Genomic DNA, 25,020 nt, shown 5'->3' with positions numbered 1-25,020 from the left:
CTTGTCCATCTCTACCCACTGACGTAGAGAATAGTTGGTCTTTAAGGAATTCCCTGCTGTTTTCATTAGTTAAGTTTCATAATTAGTAATAATGGCAACTTATTTAAAGCTTCTATTATTGAGAGGCATTTGGTTTGTTTAAGGCAATATTTCTTACCTACACCGGATTTAAAGCTATGTATTTGTTTTTAATATATATTAGGGAAAAATAGCTAATACATCAAAACCATATTTCATAAATATGGTTTGTCTTGCTATGACAAGACCAAAAATAAAAAATATTCGTAGTCCTAGATTTGAGTTGTTGTCTTAAATAAATAATATTAAGGTTATAGTTGGGCATAGGAAAAATTCTATAGGTGATACAAGACATCTGAAATTGGGAAACACTGGTTTAAGGGAGATCATGAAAGTTGGTTTGAAAATATTTAGTGCAAGTCCTAGTTCTACCAAGTACAATCATTAAACCTCCATAAGCCTTAATTGCTATACCTATGAGATGATTATATTTCCTAATTAGCAAAATTTGGAGAATTTTAAAGGTGAATTCATATGAGGTTCAATTTGTGAAAGTTAAAACATTATAGAAATTTAAGGACTCCTAAATAAAGACTTACTTTCTCTTTCCTAGTCTCAGGCAGGATGGAAAAAGGACACCATCCACTTGGAAAAAAAGATTCCTGGAAGGCACCACATTCATTGGGGACACTGCATATCACAGGAAGCAGGGGCTAATCTTGCCTGCCAATAATGCATTCAGAAAAGTAATACTGCAGCAATTCAAAACCAATTGAGGAGTGGAAAATTATCTTGGCCAGCTGGGATAATATTAGTTTCAATTTCATCTTCAGTTCAATATCATTATTGTTATTCCATTCAGATGTGTCCCTCTTGTTTACTCAACCAACTCTCTCTCTCTCTCTCTCACACACACACACACACACACACACACACATGCATGCATGTAATGCACGCACTTACCTCTTACGTTGGCCTTCCCAACAAAGTTCAACGAAAATCTCACCATCCGAGACTACAGACCAGGAAATTATATTACTGCTTTTTAAAAATTGCTTATTGAACTGAATTTATCTGGAAGCATCTAAATCAAGTTGTCTCCTAGAAAGCAGGCTGGAGTCTTAAAGTTTGAATTTAAAGTTAGTTTTAGAAACTAAGAATATTGTGTCTTTTTATACCCACTGTTGATAAGCTGTTGAAACTATGAAATATCATGTTACACATCCTGGTTCTTATAATTTTGTAATACGCATTTCCCAAAATTGGATTACTGGAGTCCAATTACAGGGGTCATAATATATGTGTATTTTATTTTGTTTATCAAATCTTGCTAAATATTTTGGATCAAAGTGTTGGAGTACTTCACAGATAATTCACAGATAAGTGTTCTCCTTTTCCTGCAGCCTCCACAGAACTAGCTATAATGTCCATAGTTTTGCCAGTCATCTGGGTGAAAAATTGTATCTTATTGTCAGTTTAATATGCATTTTTTAAAAATAATCTTTGCAAATGTTTATGTGCATTTCCTCTCCTTTAAATTGCCTCATAGTGTCCCTTGACCCTATTTCCTATTATTTTTTCCCCAGTTAAATCATAGGAGTGTTTTGCAAATTAAGGATATCATCTCTATCTTTTGTGTTACAAATATTTTTCCAGTCTAAAAGGCATCTTTCAACTTTATAATTTTTTAAACTATATAAAATTTAAAAATTCTATTTCATTGTCTTTTCCTTTGAGATTTTGTAATTTCTTGCTTTGAAATGGTCTCCCCTACACAAACTCCTCATATTTCTTCTATTTTTTTTTATTTAACTGTAAGGATTTTATATATTCTTCTATAAATCTGCTTTGAATAAAGTGTGAAGGAGGTCTAATTTTGTTTCCTTCCCTTTTGATAGCCAATTATTCAATTAACCTCTTATAAAATTTTAGTTTTATCATACATTGTTTCTCCAAATGCTTGAGTATGCTTTGTTTTTTAACTAAATACTTGCTTAATCTATTGCTAATACTGTGCTATTGAAATTTCTATAATTTAAAATTGTATTAATAACTTATAGCATAAGTACTGCTCTCATTCTTTTCTGTCAATACTATATTTGAACACATTTTTTATGAGCCTCCAAAAAAATCTATTCTAGAAGATGGGTCTTATTTTAAGTCTTTTCATAAGATGTTGGATTTCTTCATCATATAAGTCCCAACTTTCTTGATGTAAGTATTCTTATGCATTTTATTCTTTTTTTGCTATTATAAATGTGATTTCTCCTAGTTTTAATTGGTTATTACTAAATAAGGGGAAAGATCTCTTAATTTCTTAATTTCTATGTGTTACTTTATATTTATACACTTTACCAAATCCTTTAATCAATTCCAATAGATTATTTTGTCTGTTTTGTGGTAGAATGTCTTGGTTTTTTAAGTACATAATCATATTTTCTGGAAAAAAAAAAAACCTTTATCTTTTTATCTGCTTTTATGAAAGACATATGCCAATTATTTCATTTTACCTTACCAAATTTGCAAAACTTCCCACACGATGTTGATTAATCATTAAAGTAGAAATCTTGCCTGTTTTCTAATTAAATAGAAAAAGACTCCAACGTTTTGCTGTTGATCTAAGGTAAACAGTGTTTACAAGTGTGTCAATTACCACTTCATTGCCTTCAGCTCCAAAGACATTCTCCCTACTTTATGACACTGGGGGTAGACCTTGAAAACATTTCTCCTTTGCTACTTGGTGCAACGTTAGGCTTTATCAATTGAGAGGTAGAGGGACACTAAGCAGAACAGGTAGGGCAGCCCAGTGGCACTCAACTTCTCCATCCTTGTTCACCAGTTGGCACCTGCCAGCTAGTTTCTCTGCCACAAATGGTTAGGTTCCTGTAGGCCAGCTCCAGCCCATACTCACTAGCAAGTTCCTAACAACTGCTCTATTGCATATCCTGTAGTAGCCATACTCTTTCCAATAAGGTCTGTATCTCAGGTTCAAATGGGCTCTTAATTCTTAATTCCTTTGTACTCTCCCTTTGCCCTATAGGTACTAGCTGCTGTCACCATGTGCTATCTCTGTAGTCCTTAGAGTTCGATATTAAGTTCTTTAAAAGGCACCTTTTACAGTTAACAAATCTTTATATTAATTTTAACTTGTTCTAATTACTAGGGGTTTTTCTGTTTTCTGACTGGAAACATACTGATATACTATTTTTAAATACCTAAGAAGGACATTAGGTCCTTCTTTAAGACTTTAGGACATAACTCCTCTATTTTAGGAGAACTCCTAATTAGGACATAACTCCTCTATTTTAGAGTTATTTTAGCACTGGCTGCCAAGCAAAAAACAGACAAAAACAAACAACCCACCATCCAGGATCGGTTCTGCAGCAGGTAAGCCTTGACACAAGCAGCATGAAAGCCTGGGCAAAGCCAATCTCTGCCACTTTTTGAGGCTTCATTCACTTTACAACTGCAGAGCTTTGTCCTTCACACCACATAACAATCCTTAAGTAGTGCAAGAACTGGTTTGCTCCTGGATTCCTCAAAGGTCATGGGGGAAGAATGACAGGGCCATTTTTTGCTCTGCAAGTGAAAAATTCTTTCTGGCACATGGATTTCCTGAGTTCACAAAGCAGAAGAAAAGGTATCTCCTCAGCTTTTAGGTCATATCCCAGCCCCAGGCAACATACTGAAAGAAGATTGCAGCCTAAATGTTCTGTAGTATTCAGTGGCCCCTCCTCATTAATTTCCCCTAATACCTGCTGTGGTCTCTATAAGCATTCCCTCATCAAAGAATAAGCACAAATCATTAGGCTGGCCTGTGCTTTTAAGCTTAGTCTAGTGAGTATCAGTCTTTTCCCAGCCTGATATGGAAGAGATCAAGCTGGTCCCAAGTTAAACTCTACTCCCATCTTCCATAGTGCTAACTCTGGGTTCAGACAGACATTCCAGCCACAACCTTTAGCTACTTTGTACACAGCCGCCATTTGGTATTCTTTGTGTTGGAGAGGACGTAGGTCAAATGTGGAGTTAATATATTTGAATTTGATCATATTTATGGCCCCTCTTCCTAGGGGTAAAATGTGCATATATAGACACAACACATTTACTATACGCTTAACGGAATTCACACTTCCCATCCCCACCACCTATGTCCATCCTTGGAACTCATGTTAAAGCCCCTGGATTTTATGAGACACATTAAGCAATCAATCTCTAGGCCTTGCTGCCGGTGCCTACAGGGTTCCCAAAAAGAGGAATAGCTCAAGCTGAGTCCACATCACCAAATTTACTAACCAATTCCAGCCACTCACTCTGTCATGTACTTTTGGCAGCTGTTTTCAGCCTTGATAACTTTGCTCAATGTCTTTATTCCTGATTCCTTCTTCAGCAACCTACAGACATCTAAGCCCATATGAATCCTCTAAATTACTCATTCAAAATAGTCATGTCATGTCACTTTGACCTCCGAAATGAGTCATTTCCCTGTTCTGGCCTTGTTCATCTTTTCTAGAGTTTATGAAACATTGTCTTTCCAGCCACATTCCTGCAGTGCTGGACACAACATTCATGTAAACTCACCCCTCCATTCCAGTCTTCCTAAAACTAAAATCTGAGTATGCCGTTCTCCTCTCTAAACCCTCCCTACCTCCTCAGATTGGCCTTCATTCAATCAATCCTGCTTTTTATGCATTTTTTTTTTACCTCATTCTATCCTTCCACAATCATGTCAGTGTGCCAGTGCAAGCGCTCAACTTTACAGTGACTTAGAACTAGATCTAATCCATCAGAAGCTTCGTTCAACTTTAAGTCTCTAGGTCTTCATTCTCTGTCATATTCTATCCTTTTAGGATTTACTTAGGATATTTCCTTCTGGGTATAAAACTTCTTCTAATCCTCTCTGCCTTCTTTTCCCCTCTAATTTTTGGGGTTATTGTGTTCTCCTTTCACACTTTGTGCCTATATCACACTTACTTTAATTCATGTCTGTCTCCTTCATTGAGCTGTGAACTCAAGAACAAAAGACCATGCCTAATTCTTTTTTGAATGCTTGGCACCATGTTTGGCACTGTTAGTTGAAAGGATGAAGACATAAAAAAAGAATTAAATAGAGCTTATCTCCGTGCTTCCCTATCATCCACTCTATTCCTCTCTTCTCCCCCAAATCCTGTTTGCCTCTTCCTTTGTGCAGCTGGAATGCTGGTGCCTTGCAGAGAGCTCCACTCCTTTCAGCTTCTCACCTCAGCCAAAACTTTGTTGGATGATGATATCATCCACCAACTTACAATCAATTCACACTTATTCTTTATCTATATCCAACCAATCTTCTTTTTCATCATTTCTGCCATCTTCTGGGTTCAGAATAGTGCCTTTTCTCTGCACTCCAACACTTACTCTTTTTAGCATTTCATCATATAACATCTCATTGACTTTTACTTACCTGTTACCCAAATAAACCATGGTCCTCTTGAAAGGAAGGGTAATACCTAATTTACTCAAGATTTCCAATGACTTGCACAGGTCTTGGTGCTCAGTAATTGCCTTTTCAGACTGGTTCAAATATTCATTGATTTTTGTTTTCTCTGTGAAATTTTGACAAATGGTCAGTCATCCAGATGCACTTGAACACTCCCTATAATGGAAAGCTGTTTCTTGAGTTCTTTAGAATACTTGATGATAAAATTACCTTTTTAAAACCTTAATCTCAATCTTTGTGACTTCTTCCAAGGTTCTATCTTTGGCCTTTGTAATAATAATAAGACAGGAGTCTACTTTTTTTTTTGCCCTCAGATATACGCAAAGGCTTCATTCAAAGTTCTGTTAAGCCTATGCTTTTCAAACTGCATTGTTTATCTAAATTATCTTGCAATCTTGTTAAAATGCAGATTCTGATTCAGGTTCTGCATTTGTAAGCAACTCTTAAGGTGTTCAAAGGTCACACTTGGGAGTAGCCTCACTCTGGCCTAAAACATTTTTCAGAGGATCAGGTTTCTAGTATCCTCACCAACTTCTTCTGGATAAACTCGTTTGCCAAAAAACTTGTTCAAGTGTTGTGATACATAAAACTTTACCATACTCCACTTGGTGTAGTAAAAAGGTGGTTCATTGTAAAGAGTACGGAGTTTCAAAGAAGGACATCTGGGCTTGCCACTACCAACTATGTGACACTGAGTCAGAGAAATTAACTTTCCCATCAGTTTTCTTTCAAAATAAAAGCGGGGGTGGGGGTGGGAGGGTGGGGGAGGGACACCCAGTGGTTGTGTCTAGTAGTTAAGAGGATCAGAAGACCATAAAACAGTACAAGGGAGAATGTTTGCTTTGTGGCTGTTGACCATAGATTTGGGAGCCATGATTTAACTTTTATTGCTACAGTTTAATGTCTACTGATTCTTTTGCCATTTACATCAGAAAGTTGCAAGCTTAACTATCAAACACCTCAAGTCTTTAATGTAGCTACCCAGTAATACCTAGTAGATAGGAGGCATTGGGCTATGTATTTTATACCTATTTTCAGAAATTTTCACACACCAAAAATTAACAACAAAAAAGTTTTTCTCCTTAAATAGCCAAGTCTGGTTGAATGTTACTTTTTTCCCTTTTCTGCTCCCTGTGCAATCATTAGAGAAGATATTCATCAGAGTATATTCTTTTCAGGTAAGGTTAGACTTTACAAAGATCAAAGCATGGAAGCAGCCCTCCCCACACATTCAAAAAGCTAGTGGTCAGATCACAGCAGACAGGAGTCATGATTCTGCTATAAAGGTGCTGATAGGGCCCCCTCAGTCTCCAAATTAGCAGAAATTTAGACTAAGTCATTTCATTTCTTTTTTTTTTTAAAGACTGTATTTATTTATTCATGATAGACACAGAGAGAGAGAGAGAGGCAGAGACATAGGCAGAGGGAGAAGCAGGCTCCATGCAGGGAGCCCGATGTGGGACTCGATTCCGGGACTCTGGGATCATGCCCTGAGCTGAAAGCAGAGGCCCAGCTGAGCCACCCAGGAGTCCCATAGACTAAGTCATTTCCATACCTGTTCTGAAGGGCCCTAAGGGTTCTTTGGAGATGCCAAAGAGGCTGTGGGCCTGGATGGAGGAAGGGAAGGCATTCTTTAACACACTTGAAAGTACACACTCTAGTAAGGTTGGATCATATTTGTTTAACATATTGTTTCATTTAAGATTTATTTGAAGAAATAATTGTTACTTTGAAAATGTTTGAAAAGCATTTGAACTGTATATTTGTTAAGGCAACTTATGACTCATTCATTCTGTGGAAAATCTTTCTGTAATTAGGTGATTTATTGAATATCAAAAACCATGATGAAGATTGGGAGATAGGCTCTTATTTTTCTTTCTCTAGCCCAGGCTGACCCTGAAAAGCTTTTTCAGTAGACTGGCTTCTGGCAATATGGAGGTAGAATGTTTCAGATAACTAATCTCTATCAACAAGCGGAATCCTACTGAATGCCATGCTTGACTCATTTACCCTAACACCCAGAAACAGCATTCACAAGCATTTAATTTTATTATTTTGGGGATCTGTGTTTCCCAAGGGTATCCTATATAAAGAGGTTTCAAATGTTCTCATCTACATTTTTAAGAAGAAGAACCATTGTATAAAAAACTTGGAAAAATCTTGCTGGGACTCAGCAATGAACTAGTGATATGTCCCACACACAGATCCCAATTTAGCAGAGAAAAATGTGAAAGTCTTGAATAAAAGCAACTTAAATTCCAAAAAGGAGATAAGGTGGCCCCGGTTCATGTCACAATCTTGTGGCTGACTTTGTTACTGGTTTTTTTTTTCACTATTAACTAAACTTTATACTTTATTTGGATATCACCAGTTTTTCCATTATGTCTTCTTTCTTTTCCAGGATGCAGTCCAGGGGTCTGCATTGCATTCTGCTCTCCCAATTCTTCTTTTATCTATGACCTTTCATCATGACCTCCACAGACTGGAGAAGTACTGTTATCTTGCAGAATGGCCCCCATCTAGATGTGTCTGGTGTTTTTCTTATGATTAGACTGGAGATATGGATTTGGGGAAAGAATACCACAGAGGTGATAGGCTTTTCTCATAACATCATATGGATTGCAAGATGACCACATGGTATCACTGATGATGTTAACTTTATCACTTGGTTAGGATAGTGTCTGACAGGCTTCTCTGTCAAGTTACAATAGTTTTCCATACTCTTAATTTTTGGAAAGTAGTCATCACTAGGTCTAACAACACATCCTCAAGGAGTGAAAAGTTAAACTCTAATTGCCTAGTGGAAAAAGTAATACAATTCCAATTATTTGGAATTCTTCTCTATGAACAAAATTTACTGCCCTTTGTATCAGTGTAGATTCATGGATATTTTATAATTTGAGTCATAATCCAATAATCTGATAACATTTTTGTTGCTCAACCTATCTAGCTTTGGCATTGGGAGTTAGTTTTTGTTATTTCTAAAATATCAATTATAAGAAAATCCATCCTAGGTTAATTTCTTCCAATCTAACATTCTCAAACAGTAGGTGATCCATGATTTCTCATAACTGTTCTAGTAGTCCTTTCCTGGGTAACTCATTGGAATTTACTCACATTAGTGAGTAATTTAGTGAGTAATTACTTACTCACACTAGTCTTTTAATCTCAATAGTCTTGTGTTATGATTTTATTGCTTCTCTTTTGATACTGAGGAAAGCTACAGTCCAGTTGAACAAATCAAGTTTATGCTCAGTGGCCCTATTTTTAACCTGTCAGGCTTAGTTTTGCAAAGTGATTGTTGCACTCCAATGATCCACTTAACAGCACAAAACAAATACATGATTCTCTTTTTTCTGATACAGAAAAACAAAATTTTAGGTAGAAGTCAAATAATGATCAAAAGGGTCATAACTAATAAAAATCTAAGGGTGTATTTGCATGTTGAAACTTCTTCCATAGTACATTTGTAAACTTTTGCAAAGTTATATTTTCAGGTAAGCATACATACCTGTTATATTTGATATTTTGTTTATGGCTCATTTACTTCTCTCTTGTAGACATCTGCATCATTAATAGGTAGGTACCAACATTAACATCTTTCTGAATCTATCATAATGCCAATTTCTCAGGAAAAGGTCCAACTGGCAGGAAAAGGTTACTAATTCTGCTATAATTTTCCACTCAGCCACATTCAAAATGACCATTCATAGTACTTGAAAGTTTGTTTTTTCTCCATATGAATCCAAGATGGCTGCCCTCCAACACAGTGGCTCTTGAAGTACAAAAACTAAATTAAAATGTGTTTACATCGTTTATTTTTTTAAAGTAATTTCAAATACAGTGTCAACATACATTAAAGATATTGTGGCAATTGAGATTAGGAATAACATAAGGTTATTTACATGTTTTATATATATGTGTGTATATATACACAAAGTGAAGACAAATACAGAAACACTACAAACAATTCAATATGATAATTTACTGACAATCATTTTCACCATATTTATTAATCTGTCATGTTAGTGGCTACAAAAAATTTCTAGTACTGAAATATAGTATCTAAATATTCAATTTTAACATAAACTATAGTACTTCAAATTTTAACAGTATATAAATAGGATTCTGAATTTTTTTAAAAAAAGTCATCTTCCCTGCCAAACTCCCTATTTAGTTGTAAAGGCTTCAGCTCTTCTCGAAGTCACAGCCCTCAATGTGGTGATATCTCAGATTTTAAGCATAAATCATGTGCAGGCTGTATTCTCTGTAAAAAGGTAAATGAAGATGCAAAGCCATATATAAAAGTTCTAACATGCTACCACGTATAAAACAATGAACACTTTTAATCTAAGAAACTGAATGGATTCAAGGCAAAATTAGGCTACTCTCAACCCTGGAAGGGTAAAGACCAAAGGAAACACTGCTAAGAGACGGCAGATGGTACAAAGGGGAGAAAATGATCATCTAATGAGGTGGTATCAGCACTTTTGGTCTCCAGCTCCCTCCATCACTTAGATTCCTATTGTAGCCCTGTACATAAACATCTTGGATGTTGAAGGATATTTATGTTTGTAATAACTATAAGTGACCCCTGCCTTTTGGGGCTCCTGAGTAAGCACAGAGACTCCATTTCTCCCTGTAGCACCAAGAAATGTTCAACCTCTGAACCTGGCATCTGTCTTGAGGGTCAGAGAGGAAGGGATGACCTATCGGGCTCCCTAACCAATACAACAGCTTCTAAACACTGATCTAGCATATTCAGATCAGTCTTCTGCCAATGGTTCACTGTGAGCACTGTCAACATTCTTATTTGAAATTCCTTATTTAAAGCAGTGGATGTAGCTGCCATAAAAAAATGAAAAATCTTATTTATTGATTTGACCCTTTACAAGTACATCTCACTTATAAGCCAGAGTTCACCTAAGATTACTACAAGTAGAACTTGCACATTTGAAGCCAGGAGATTTTGGTGGCAACAGAAGGATACAGTGAATATATCAACTAAGACTAGTTGATAAATACCTGGCAGTAAGTTTGTAGATCAACAGGAGACAGGTGGGATATAGACTATTCAGGAAGTTTAACTTACTTTGTAAAACATGTTTTGATTTTGGAAGGTAACCAAAAAAGACTGGAACCAAAAGTAAATAGCGATTTCTACCATAATGGGAAACCTTTAGTCAAGTGCAGAATAACTTCTGGACAATAGTAAAGTCTCTTGTTTTTTTCTTTTTACCAAGATTTGGAGCTCTACTCAGTGATGTTATTAGGTCATACATAGTAACGGCTGCAAATTACAAAGGTATTGTAAAAAAAAAAAGAACAAAATCTGACTGTAAATGGTCTTACCGACTTACTTGACTCAGTAAGGCAAAAAAGTTTAATTCAAGTTGGAGTTCTAAATGCTAATTAAGACATCCTGAATACATAACTGAGGGGTACACTACAAATACAGTTGTTTGAAAAAACTCTTCTACACCAGCATCTATAAGTGATATCCTTCTCATATCAGAAATAGACATAGACCTGAAGAATGAGGCTGGGAATAACAGGGTGAATGAGGTTATCACCACAGGATTACGTTGCTAGACTTTTTTTCCTTACAACCTAGTGGATTTTTTTTTTTTAAACTGGTGGGTTTTTAAAGGGCGTGCCACAATATGTAAAACCAATTATTATAGAATAGGAATAAGTCATTATCTATCTTTATTTTTTCTACTTGGGAACTTGGATAGTTTGAGATTATAAAGTATATATCTTTTTCTCCACCACCCCTGAAAGAGCTAGCTAAGAAGCCATTGTTGAGAAATTTGGTTGCACTCATTCACATTACAAAGCACAGAGAGCCAATACAACTACCCAAACCACTCAAATCAAATAAGAAGAAATGGCACTTCCTCATACTTCATGGTCTTCACAGGAATACAAAGATTGTTTTACTTTTCAGACATTTACACATAGCACAAGAAAAACCTTCAGTTAACTGACTAGTTTCTATAAACTTGGTAGAGTTATGGCATAACAAAAGAGGCACCTTTTAAATATGTAAGTGTTCTGTACTTAGGGATATTTTCACATAGTACACAGGATGACTAGCTTAGATTTATCAATCTCTTCCTCATACTGAGTATACCATAAGTAGTGTTTAGAGTGTCCACACTGTGCTTTCTGAAGGTGTGGATGTAACATATCTTCATATTGCCCCTGAAAAGCTAAGGTTTCATTATTGAAATGTGGTTACAATTTTTAATGTGATCTTGTTTCAATGACTGCCATTATCTTGTGTAATTTAGGTACCATGTAAGTTAGAGCACGTCTTGATTTTCTCAATGCTCATAACTACCTTATCTGTAGGAAACTTATTTCTAAGGAAAAGCAGCTTTAGTCTGTCTGCAGTTTATGGCCATAACTTGCTTACACATGTAATCAATATGAAGAAAAAGGACCATTTCCATAAATGTTAAAATTGCAAAAGGAAGTACAATTCGAACAAGCACTTATACTTTTGTTTCAGAAAAAGGACCATACTAAGTAATACCACAATAAGTGCCTCACTATGAGAAATGAGGGCTTCACATCCACGTCTTATACAGTAAAACCTTTAACTCCTCACTGATCACAATGGAATTAGCTCTCAGATAAATTAGAGGAAGGAACACTCTGGGCTGTGTGAAAATAAAATGAAGGTTGAAATTTCTCTATGCAGCTCCTGAAGTAGAATTCTGAATCTTTCTTTGGAGTCAAGTTGATCTTTGGAAGAAAATCAATTTGCCATTAAGAGGTTCTAATCTAGTAGAATGCCAGATGATGGCAAGGGTGTTTAAACTAAGGGACTGGTACACTGGAAAAACGACCTTCTGTTCCAGCAGAGGGTAGTCAGGGTGTCAGCAATGCTATTATCTCTAGTAAGGGCCACCAAAGATCTAGAGACCAAAAAGCTCTAGCAACACCTGATTATAAGTATACAAAGTTCAATATCAGAAGGTAAAAAAATAAAATTTATCAGATTTTTTTCATTTTATTACTAATTTTCACAACATTAAATATTTTTCATTCCTTTATTTCAATGCACTGGTATTTATTTCTGGTTTGATTCTATCTAATGTTATTCTTTTTAAGTTCTAATCCAGTATTCCATTTTTAATTTTAAAAGCAAATCTAAAAGGCAAGGCATAGTTGTGTGTATATGCATGCACATATAATTTAACCTGTGAACTCTAGAAACATTCATTTAAAGTGGAAGAGATTGAAACTACAGATTATATTATCACATAAAAAGAGGTTTGTGCAAGTCAGTACCTGAGTATCTGTACAGTGAAGAACTCTGAAGTAACAAGTAAAATATCATGGCCTAGTGGATCAGTATGGTGGCAGGCAATGAGAGTAACCAGCTTTTTGGAATCTTGAGAAGAAAGACTCCTTGCCACATGCAGGTATTTATCGAAATACTATATTAGAATAATTGGAATATAAATAATGGTTGATGCATGACCAGATGTTGATGATATATTTAAATGGATAGTGAATACTTATTTCTATGCTCTATAAGTTCAGTGAAATTCTTAATAAAGGCTGTAAATTGAAAGGTATAAAAGAAAATCATGTACAGATTTTATTCCTGCTAAAGATGGTTAAACAATTTTAAAATCTGTGGTTTAAAATTTAAGAATCCTGTATCTTTATGTTTGGTTTCTATCACAAGCATAGAAGTTAAAAGGCATGGCTTCTCCACTTGTGTCTTTAAAAAACAACTTTATCATTTGTACAAGAATTTCTCAAAAGCCCAAATTAGGTATCAATAAAATATGTTAACACTTCACAGTGTTACAAGTAGAATTCAGGCTGCATGCCTTAAAACTGCATTTTTTACACTGTTTTCCTATTATTGTAGTTGTATTTTGTGATGCCACTATAATCCCACTAGCAGATGATATGTGCATATGACTTATCAGTATTTATATGTTAATGTAGTAAAATTTCATAAAATCCCAAAATAATAAAGATAGTTTTACACATTCCCTAAACCAGGCGTCAGCAAACCAAGACCCATGAATTAAATCTTGCTTGCCAGGTTTGCCCATCCGCTAAAATATTTCTATTTTAAAATTGATTTTAATAATTTACAGAAGAATGACATGCTGGGACACACAGAATTTTGATTTTCAAATTACAGGATCCATAAATAAGTTGTGTTGGCACTAAGCCATGTTAATTTGCTTATTCATGGTCTATGGGTACTTTCTGCTGTAAAGGTAGTGTTGGGTATTGTGGTGAAGATCTTTAGGGGAATGCAAAATACCCACATATTCATTGTCAGGCTTTGACAGAAATAATCTGCTGATTCCTTCTATGCCCAGAGAAGGCATCTGGAATACTGAATGGAGTGTTTATATTGAAATCAGTGTATGACTTAATTTGGCTTCATTTATAGACATCATATACATTATTCCTTCTGAATATCATCATCTACTTGGTAAACAAATAAAAATAAAGTTGTGTGAAAAAAACTTATTGTTTGAAATGTTTAGGACCAAACAATCTTATATAAAAGACGTAAATTCTTAAGAAAAAATAATAAATGAACAAATTAAATCACATTTTTAAGTCATGATTTCAAGGTTCCTCAGAAAACGCCAGACAGTAAAGGACAGATCTAAAAATCCTTATAGCAAATTTCTAGTTTCCCAATTTCTGGGATATAGTACTTCATATAGTATTTGAGATTCTACGATTATTATAGAAGAGACAATGTACAGATTTACTTATCAGAAAAAACAGGGGAGGAAAGCTTTTAAAATAAGAAACCAGTCAAGAAGTAAAAAATAAAAAGAATGGCTGGCAAGCAATTTAAGGATTTTTTTTTTTTTCTTTTCCATGTATAGGGAGCTACATAGTCTGCTGGTGTAGAAACCTGATAGAAATTTAGTTTTCATTTAGCGGGCTGATTCCCATATCTGTGTCAGATAAAATCATAGCACTTATTATTGTTACCATGGATACCATGAAGATACTGCCATCCACTAAACAGTATTAGAGGAAGACAACATAATTTTCTGGAACTAGTCCTGTTTTGCCTTCATAAGTTGCTTTCAACCATCCTGGTTCCACTGATGGGTACACTGACAAAAAATAAAAAACAAATGTCATTCATTCAACATTAGCCCCAAATAATTATGTACACAAATGGGTAAAAATCCACATCAGATTGCATATATACACTCAAGTTGTCAAAACAGTGTCATAGCATCTTTAAGGCTGGAAATGTCCTTTTCCATTCATGTAACCAATCTCTCGTCCTCCCCAATCCCTCCTATCCTTCCATCTTTCCTATCTCCCCCATCCTTTCTTCCTTCTGCCTCTCTCATATATACAGTAGCAAACTGGGCTGCAGAGGAATTTGATGCATTCACCTGTACAGGTTATGAGAGGCAGAGCTGGCACTAGATTCTGAGTCTCCTGGCTTCTATTTTAGCTTCTTATCCCTACACTATTCCTTCATCGTCCCCAAGATAATGAACTTTAGTTAGTGAAGGGAATGGGCATACTTACCATTAGAAAATATCGCCCCTTGTGGGAAGGAAAGCTCATGGCTGTGCTCTGCTTTACATGAGTACATGGCTTTGGCTTGGCTGAAGGGGGAAAAAGCAATTTATAAAATCCATAACACTCAACTCAAGTACATTTATACTTCAAATTAGTTTTTAGTTGTATGATATTGGAGTATAATATACATAAAACACATATGTAAGTATATATAAGAGCATTTTCCACAAACTGAATACACTTGTGTCACTTAATCAAGAAATCAAATATTAAGAGCACACCAAAAACTCTTCTTGTACTTTCAGGAAATGTCCCCATGGATAATTAACCTGGCTTATAACAGCACAAATTGGTTTTAAATACTATTATAGAACAGTACGCTGGCAAACAGGCCATTTTTACACTTATACAGAAGTTCATACGTACCCTAAAGCTTTTTTTTTCTAGTTCTTTCTAGATTATCAGAGGTGAGACCACAAAATTTAAGGCCTACAGAGTACAGTAAATAAATTAAGTGGGCATGATACATGAAAAAATGATAGGATAAATTGATGATAAATGACAACCAACAATAGCCTCATTGTCAGGGAGATGATGAGGACAGATGGAGGCTTTGCAAAACAGAGCCTATAACATCTCCTAAAGTGGGAAGCCAACACTCAGGTCCCACCATCTCTTGCCATATGAAAATTCATACTCAATGTAACCAGATACTATAGTTTCTTAAGAGAAGCCAGAATTTCAGAGATTTATAAGAGATCTATTTTAAAATATTTGAGCCTACACTAAAAAGCCATCAACTCATCAAGTCACCGAAGAGTCACCTTTATTCTTCAACATCCAATTACCTTGATACAATGTACAAATTATCCTGACTTCACCTACTTCTCACCATCTCTATCACAACCAGAGTCCAACCTAAATTCATTTCTAGTGTGGCTCACAGAATGGCTTCCTAGCTTTCTAAATCCTCTAGGCTTCCTATTTTGTTTCCTTAAATCCATTCTACACAGAGAAGCTCTGGGGCAGTTTGAAAAAGGTTCTGATAATCATGTGATGACCACATTATTTCTTCAAACGCAGCCTTTCACCTGGTTTCCAATTCTAGCCTCCACACTATGCACAAACAGGTACCTGTCAGTATCTCCTGCTTCTTCTGTACCGGCCTCTGCTCACCTACTATACTCCAGTCACACTGGCCTGCTTTAACCTCTTCAAACATGCCAAACTCAATCCTACCTCAGGACTATCAGAGCTTTGCCCCGAGATGTTTTCCTCTTTATCTTCACATGGCTGTGCACTTCTAGTTCACCTTAGATTTCCTAAGCTTTGCTAAAGGTTTGGTCTTCCTGACCACACATAAAAAATAGGTGCCGAGGCAAGTATCATACTCACCTGTTTTAAGTCTGAATGGTATTTAGTGGCTGGTATTCTGTTGTTACTATTGATATTTCCATAATTCTCTCTCCCCAATTAGAATGTGAGCTCCATGAATGATGCGTGATGCTTAGTAACTCAGTAAGTATTTGCTGAATCAATGAATTGAAAAAAAGGTAAGATGCTCTGGGGTCTGTTTTCTACATGATGAGGACTTTTAAGACTGAAGGTACCCTGTCTTTTCTCCCTGAGGTCTCAGTACTTATTCCCTGCAAAGAAGCATCAGCAAGCAGTATTTGCTATCTACAGCTTTCTCAAAGAGCAGTGTAACATTATTAAATTTCCCTGTTGGAACTAGATGCTGGGTCTTATTCCCTACACTTCCAGAACGAGAGTAGCTCATTTATAATGGAGTTTTCAAACAGATATCTGAAAATTAGGAAGTTAAAAATTAGAGAAAAATTATGTTCCTACCCCCAGAGTCTATTTCATGAGGTGAGTCTCAGGCTGTACTTCCAGAAAGTTTGTGAGGCCAGCCTGCAGCAGACAGATTTAGGAATGGCTACTAGCCCAACTCAACTTGGTCTACGGAAGAACTGAGGAAGCACAGGTACCCAGAGTAGAGCCCTGTGTACGTGTGTATATGTGCATGCAAGTACATGAATGTGTATGCATGGGAGTGTTGCTGACATGTTGGTGGGGTGGGGAAAGAGGATACTACCAAGTTATGAAGACTTCTAAGAACCAGACCATGGTAATCTTAAATAGAAAGAATATTAGTTTTTCCTATAATCTTCCAATTATAATAATTTAATCTAATTTGGTATAATTTGATCTGATATTATAATCTTGTATCTGATGTAATTGAGGGCTCCAGCCATTTCTCTAAAAGTATATAAGGGTTTTTCAAAAACTCAAATCTCTTTTTTTAAAGATTTTATTAACTTATTCATGAGAGACATAGAGAGAGAGACAGAGAGAGAGAGAGAGAGAGAGAGGCAGAGACATAGGCAGAGGGAGAAGCAGGCTCCATGCAGGGACTTGATCCCAGAACCCCGGGATCACCACCTGAGCCAAAAGCAGACACTCAACCACTAAGCCACCCAGGCTTCCCAAAAACTCAAATCTTCTAACAGCAAAAATTTCCTCTAATAGTAAGTCTTACTACTTTGAATCATTAGTCAATGCATTAAGAAACAATTTTCAGTTATACAAATCGTTAAGAAGATATTATAATCCTTATAATGATACAGTTTTTGAAATTATACTCTAAATGCAACCAAACTATTTTTGTTAATATTTCACACATGAATGTTCTCTCTATAGTATTTTATGGGATTGGATAGCATGGGGGAGGCATGTAGAGTAATTATGCTCTAAATAAATGGGTATTGTTAAATGTGTCAAAAATACCTAGCACAAAATATTATCTGTCATGACTTTTCAATTATCTGTGCATATGACAGACAGGTATAATTTTCTTCTGCCGAGATCTGTAACTACAGGTGTGAACTCAGCATAGAGCTTTGATGATTTAATGTAGATGTTTGTGACAGTGAAGTTTTCTCTCTAGGTGCTAATGCTTCCTCTTTTACTGCCTTGGTATATTGAGGAAGATATGAAATAATTCTGTCACCTTTTGAGTCTCTCTTCAAAAGATCCTAATATCCTTTGAAAAGGATTTTGAAAATCTTGCTTCTTATTGCATGGTAGAGTAAGGTAACGGCACTCAGCATCCTGAAAGCCATTTCTTTCCTTATAATCCAGAGGATGATCTGTTCACAAGACCCACTCCTAATTCTAAATGCTATTACTGATGAGTAGACTTACAAAGGTTTGATAGGGTGAGTGTGCAAAATTCACAATGATTATCTTAATATAAGCAACATTTTAAAATGTCACCTAATCAAAATTGATACAATGTTTTCTGGAGGGCCACTTAATATCACACACACACACACACACACACACACACAAACACACACACTTTTAGTATGAAGGAAGGAGAAATGCACACAGATATAGTTAAAAAGTTGCTAAAGTAATAACATATACAAAGGCTAAAAACAAATCACAACCTAAATCTTCATCAGAAGATTTTTTTTTTTTTTTTTAGATTTTATTTATTCATGAGAGACACAGAGAGAGGCAGAGATAGGAGAAGCAGGTTCCATGCAAGGAGCCTGATGTGGGATACGACCCTGGGACTCCAGAATCACGCCGAGCCACCCAGGCGTCCCTTCATCAGAAGATTTAATGAATTAACACACACCAATCCAGTAAAGCATTAGGCAGCTATTACAAATAATAAAGTAGAAGAACACATGACATGAAACAGTGCTAGCACGTAAAGCAAATGTTTTACAAAAATTTTGTCCTTGCAAGACCTCTAAATTGCACATGACTATTTACAATCAATTCTGCATTTGCTTCTTGGTCACTGGTTGGAGATTTCTTAAATTAGTTACATGTTCCTTTCTTAGTTTTCTCTCAACAAATACTGGCTGTTTCTGGCTTGGATATCTGTCTGAATATTGAACACCTCAATGCTATAGAACTTCCATGGGCCCTTATAGAGTTAAAGTTGCTTGTATCAAAGACATGTGTATTGCAACTCCGCTGAAAATGAAGTGAAAATGTGAGTAATAAATTATTATTATTATTATTATTTTTTTAGAGAGAGAGAGAGAGAGAAAATGTCCACACTTGTGTGAACAGGCAAGGAAGGGGCAGAGGAAGAGGGGGAGAGAGAAACTCAAGCAGGCTCCATGCTCAGCATGACACAGGGCTTGACCTCACGATCCTGAGATCATGACCTGCTGAAATCAAGAGTCTGATGCTTCACCAACTGAACCATCCATGTGCCCTAGTAACTAATGAAGGCTTTTTAAGTTAAAAAATGTGTATTTTATTCATTTATCTAACAATTTTGTTGAGCATCTTTTCTGCGTTGGGCACTATGTTGGAACAATACAGTGAATACAACCTTCATGGTTCCTTTTCCGTGTTTATCACGGAGGAGTGAGTGGTTCATAAAGTACAGTCAAGGAGAACCTGGGTGGATGGGTATATGGGACCCTGAGAGGATAACTGCTCTGACAGCAAATGAAGTGTATATGAGAATCCATTTATTTCCTATTATGCCATATATTAAAGAGGTCTGTAAAAAATGTAAAATAATGTAACTCTTTATATTAGAAAATATTTTTCATAAAATTTATTTTATTTTTACTAATATGTAATGGCCTTTTAAAAATGTTTGTTATTGTTTTAGTGGTGCTTTGGTGGAATTAAGGAAGAGGTGTCAGTTCCTGAGCTCTCAGCAGTCAACATCATTAAGGAATGGGAGCTGATTACAGCATGTTCAGTATATGGCCACAAAAGAGGAGTGGGCTTCCATGTGGCCTGGGTTAGTGGTGGATATGAAACAACTTGTGTTGTTTTAAACACATTAAGAACATGGCCTTTGGAAGAGGTAAAGAAGCTAGACCCTGCTACGATCCGGAGGTAGGCACATTATTTACCTGACTTTCACAGAAAAGAGTCACCCCCAAATGCTGGAGGACTTGTGGTCATCAGATGACTTGGCTGATAGGAATTTGGATTTTGAAAAGAAACAGGTCATTTCCTTGGTTCATCTTCTATATGTAGAAATGAAGTCTAAGGAATTAAGGTTATGTATGGCAGAATCAGGCTAGAGTCTACATCTCCTGATTGCTGATCTAGAATATTTCTGGTGACTATTTGGATATTATCTGTGAAGTCTCTTAATACCACTGAAAAAAATCATTTCTATTTTTGATAATTGTTGATTGTTAATAACAGTGAATAATCACAATTCTGTCTTCTAACAAAAAGAATTACATGAGCTTATTTACATTTTTAATAAATTCATAAATTAAAAAAATTGTTTAAAATTCTACTATAGCAAATATAGATAGATATGATCCAAATAAATAAAAGGTCTTTGGGGGTTGTCAATGAGTTTTTTTTAAGTGTTCTGAGACTAAAAAGTTTGAGAACCATGGTCCTAGATGAGATTAGGTGGTTGTGAACCAAATGCTAACAGTGGTTATCTTCAGGTGATGAAATCAGAGGTGGTTTCCCTTCACTTTTTTTAGTCGATTAATATTCTCCACATTCTCTAAAAGAAGAAAAAAATATTATTCTTAAAAATCATGGATTCTTTTTGTGTTTCTTAATGAAGCACATTGATTTATCTTATGTGTATCTTACATGTGTCACTATGCTATAAACTAGTGACAGCCTTCTTAAATCTCAAACTTACTGGACAAGAACAATGTGTTGAGCTTTGCTTTGGTGCTGTGTAATTATAAACAAAACACTGGTTTGAAATTATGATAACAGAAATATGTGATTGCTTATAATGAGCCAGACGCTCCAAATTTTCTTAATTCTCAAGCACATAATTCTCAATTCAACCTTCGGAAGATACTTGTATAGCTTGCCTAAATTATATTACTTTAAAGCGGATCTTTCCTTCTGCCCAAGTATAACTAACATTGGGGTAAAGGCTTTACAGATATCATTTTCCACATGCTTTTATAATGGTAAAACAGAGTCTAGTGACATTTAGCTCTTGAAGGCATTTTCCAGATTAAGGAGAACAACTGTAAATAACTAATGTCTGCTCAGGGATATTCTAGGTACTATGACATTTTTCTGTATTCAAATGGTTCTCAAACTCTTTTTTTTTTTTTTTTTTTTTGTGCTACATAAGAATCATTTGGGGAAGTTGTCAAAAATTCATATTCTCCAGGCCTCAGTCTCAGATATTCTGGCTTCAGAGTCTGTAGCAACTCAGAAATCTTCACATGAACAAGTCTTACAGGTCAAGCTCCCTTGAAGAGTGGCCCCTTCCATTCCACTGAACCTCATTTCTTAAAGATTTCCAGTGATACTTTAGAGATTAAAACCAGTGTCCTCTAATGATCTCCTTGACATTTTTGCTTCTACCACATTGACCATTACTTCTGATCATTCCTTCACATTTTCTTTGCTTGACCTTTAAATCATTTAAATCATTCACCTCAGCCATTTTTCCTTTTTTATTCAGTATGCTCCATCCTGGAGTACCCTCACCATTATTTATGCAGTGTAACTGATGGGGGAACAGAGGACTAGCTGAGGACAAAGCACAAGCCCAGAGCAGTACCTTGACAAGTCCTTGAAACAGGCAGAGGGACATTCCTCTACGGACTCAACTGCCTCGATGTTCATACTTTGCTAAGGGCAGAAGGCAATCTTAGCCCATCCCCCAGGAGCCTGTAAGTTTACTTTAACATATGAAATTCCTTTTGAAATTTCCCTTTATCTCTATCCCCCAAGACACATGTTGGCAATCATCCTCCAAGCACATGGCCCACCGAAAGACATCTGAAGGGTCTCATGACTCAGGTTTTATTAGACGGTAACAAGTGACCTTTGCCCAACAATAGCCAGGCCCCTCAAGGTCCTGGAAACCTTGCTTCCAAAATTCCTTATCTCTAATTTTGTGCTATCTCCAGACCCCTTCCAACTCCCAGGTATATAATCAGTCACCCCTCACAGGCCCAGGCAGTAGCTCTTCCTGCCCAAGTGTCCTGTCCTTGGGCTTTAATAAAACCAGCATTTTGCACCAAAGACATCTCAAGAATTCTTTCTTGGTTGTAGGCTCCAGACCTCACCTATATTCTGAAATGTCATCGTAACCACTGTGTGGAAATTTCTCAAATGGCACCAAACTCCATGTTATCTCCTGGTTCCAATTACACAATTTGCCTCTCAATGTTCCTCAGGCTCCTCAAACATTATGGTTAAAATTTTCCTTTCCCTCCTATGTACTCATAAGCCAAGATCAGAAACTAAATTACCATTCTTTTTGACAGTCTCAAAGACTTGGAGTTTTTTTTTTTTTTTAAATGTCTTTCATTCCCAAAGTATCAAAGCAGTTGTCCAATACTGCTCTGATTCATAAACTCTCCTTATAGTTTTTCATGCTTTTGTTATTGCCCTAATTAAGGTGTTTTAAATCTCACCAATTTCACCTTAAATGGTTAACTGTTCTCTCCTTTTCACAACCTCCTAGAAAAACTACTTAAATGATCTGTTCATTGATTAGATTAGATTTGTTCTAATGATTAAATGATTAGATTACCCATTTGCTCAATGACTTGGAGTCTTCAGTAACTCCTAGAGGTGTTACTTTCCTGTTATTCAAAGCCATCCACTGAAATCTCCCACCTTGTCTCTTTCCCAAACATGGCTAGTCAACCTACTACCCACACTACCCACTACTGGTTCTATCATTCTTTAAGATTCAACTCAAGGGTAACCCTGAGCTCCCTAGAAAGAAAGCAAAACAAGCATTGTAGGAGGTTAATAAGAGAGATGCCCTCAACTTCTATGTGTTGTTCACTTCTTTTTAATGGTACAAGAGAGTATCAGATAACTGATTAAGTACCACTAGTTTATTAATTAGAGGCCTGAATATCTCAGGCAAGCACTTTAAATAATAACAATAATAGTTACTATTGGACACCATCTACAGAGAATTTACCAAGTACTTCAAATACATTACAGTGTACATTACAATAATTTGTCAAATGCAGAATTATGGCTTTCATTTTATAGATAAAGAAAATAGATTTCCTAAATATGTAACTCCAAAGTTACTACAACTACGAAGTGGTAGACCAAGAATTTAAACATGGGTCTATTTGCCCCCAATGTCAGTTGTGCTCCACTGTGCCTGTCTCTTGGTGAAAAGTTATGACACTGTCAAATGCTACGGGATTGCTGACAAGTAGACTTCAACCTTCAACGTTCTGGTGAGCTCTAAGTTTACGACAGCCTTTAGAAGTTGATTTAGAGTATAACCTAAAAGCATGTTAAAAATGCATAGGCTGATTGTTGAACATTTGAGTATATGATAGTGTTCTGGTTAACTTCATTAATAGCTTGTTTACTTAAAGCTTTTAAAGGATTATCTCTTTGATCACAGAACTTGAGTTAAGGGATTTAGAGCTTCAAAATAAAAGGACTCCACCTAGTGGAGCAATTCAACTACATGGCAATATAGAAGTAGCAAAGTTAAATCCCTTAAATTAATTAGGGCCTAGAAATGATGATAGGTTCAGAGAAATGATGTTTGCTCTGACATACACAGTACCTAGTTTTCACCAAGGGAAGATGGTGAGGATATTATGGATGGAGTTAAACGCAAGTACGCTGGGATTTGTTACATAAGTTCAATGCATTAACCAACATCCCAGGAGGATACCAAAGTGGCTCTACTCTGTGAAGTTAAAAACATTAATACACAAAGACCCTTGCTAGGCCTTGGGGAAAAAAAAAGACAGTGTTATCTCTAGTAACTCCCACAAGCCAACACTGTGTAGGTATTTAATAAACACTTGTCAATAAAGTCAACATACTTTAAATAGTCAATAAAAATTATTTTCTTTTTAAAGATTTATTTATTTATTTATTTATTTATTTATTTATTTATTTATGAATGATAGACAGAGAGAGAGAGAGAGAGAGAGAGAGAGAGGCGCAGAGACACAGGAGGAGGGAGAAGCAGGCTCCATACCGGGAGCCTGATGTCAGACTCGATCCTGGGACTCCAGGACTGTACCCCGGGCCAAAGGCAGGCGCTAAACCACTGAGGCAAACAGGGATCCCCTAATCAATAAAAATTCTATGGTTGAATAACTTTTTAAAAATTTTAATTCCAGTATAGTAATATACAGTGCTATATTAGTTTCAGGTGTATAGCATAGTGGTTGAGTAACTTTTAAAATAACTATACAATGATACTTCAATTAACTGTGATTCCCTTACTTGATAGCGTTAATTATGCAAATTGGGATGATCAAAATTGTCTTTGTACATTCAAAGGAAAAATCAAAGTTTGTTTTTCAAGGGCTCTCATATGCTCTTTCAATAGCAAGCATTTATTTATTGAATGACTTGGACCTGATGCTAATGGTAAAATAAAACAAAAACAGGCAAATGAGAATACTAAAAAATTCCAGTATTTCATACATACTCAAATTAAAAGAAAAAAAAGCCCACGGTGGATGAGAAGATCATTTTGGAACAGGAGGAGATGAAAGTGAAATCTTAGAAGCAAGCAGATTATCAGCAGCAAGATGTCACAACCTGAAGGTAAAATATGGGAAATCTGAATGAAGAACTGTACTCAAAAAAAGAGCTACTTGGGCCAATCAGCTCTACAGCAACACTGTGAACAAGAATAAGCATGCTTTTCTTTCTCTTTTTTTTAATAAGCATACTTTTCAATGCATAAACCTTCTTCCAGAAAAAGTTTTATCACTATTAAAAGTCAAGAATATACTTTCGAGGAGCACTGAATGGCGTAATCGGTTGAGCATCCAACTCTTGGTTTCGTCTCAGGTTGTAATCTTAGGGTTGTGAGAGGAGCCCCATGTCAGGCTTAGAGCTCAGTAGGGAGTCTGCTTGAGATTCTCTCTCCCTCTGTCCCTCCCTCCATTTGTGTGCATGTACTCTCAAATAAAGCTTTAAACATTTTTTTAAAAAAAGAATATACTTTTGATGGGGCGGGGGAAGATGGCAGAAGG

The 25,020-nt window shown here is 36.0% G+C and overlaps 1 protein-coding gene across 9 annotated transcripts in view; it reads right to left on the bottom strand.

Moving 5' to 3' along the window:
* Positions 1-9,292: 9,292 nt before the first annotated feature.
* ARHGAP42 (Rho GTPase activating protein 42) overlaps positions 9,293-25,020 on the bottom strand; it is a 287,751-nt gene continuing 272,023 nt past the window's right edge. For 6 of the 9 annotated variants that reach the window (XM_072795140.1, XM_072795142.1, XM_072795144.1 and 3 more), the window contains 2 exons: positions 15,044-15,123; positions 9,293-14,613 (listed from right to left, as the gene is read on the bottom strand). In XM_072795140.1, the coding sequence (XP_072651241.1) occupies positions 14,525-14,613; positions 15,044-15,123 (169 nt within the window). In that variant the 3' untranslated portion in view covers positions 9,293-14,524. Of the gene's footprint in view, positions 14,614-15,043; positions 15,124-18,558; positions 20,559-21,125; positions 24,581-25,020 lie in introns of those variants that run through there. The other 3 variants (XM_072795141.1, XM_072795146.1, XM_072795148.1) reach the window with 3 other exon arrangements.

The sequence above is a fragment of the Canis lupus genome, chromosome 23 (assembly GCF_048164855.1).
Source record: "Canis lupus baileyi chromosome 23, mCanLup2.hap1, whole genome shotgun sequence".
In the NCBI taxonomy this organism is placed as follows: Eukaryota; Metazoa; Chordata; class Mammalia; order Carnivora; family Canidae; genus Canis; species Canis lupus.
Note: the sequence above shows the minus strand (reverse complement) of the source record. Positions and strands in the feature narration are given on the sequence as shown.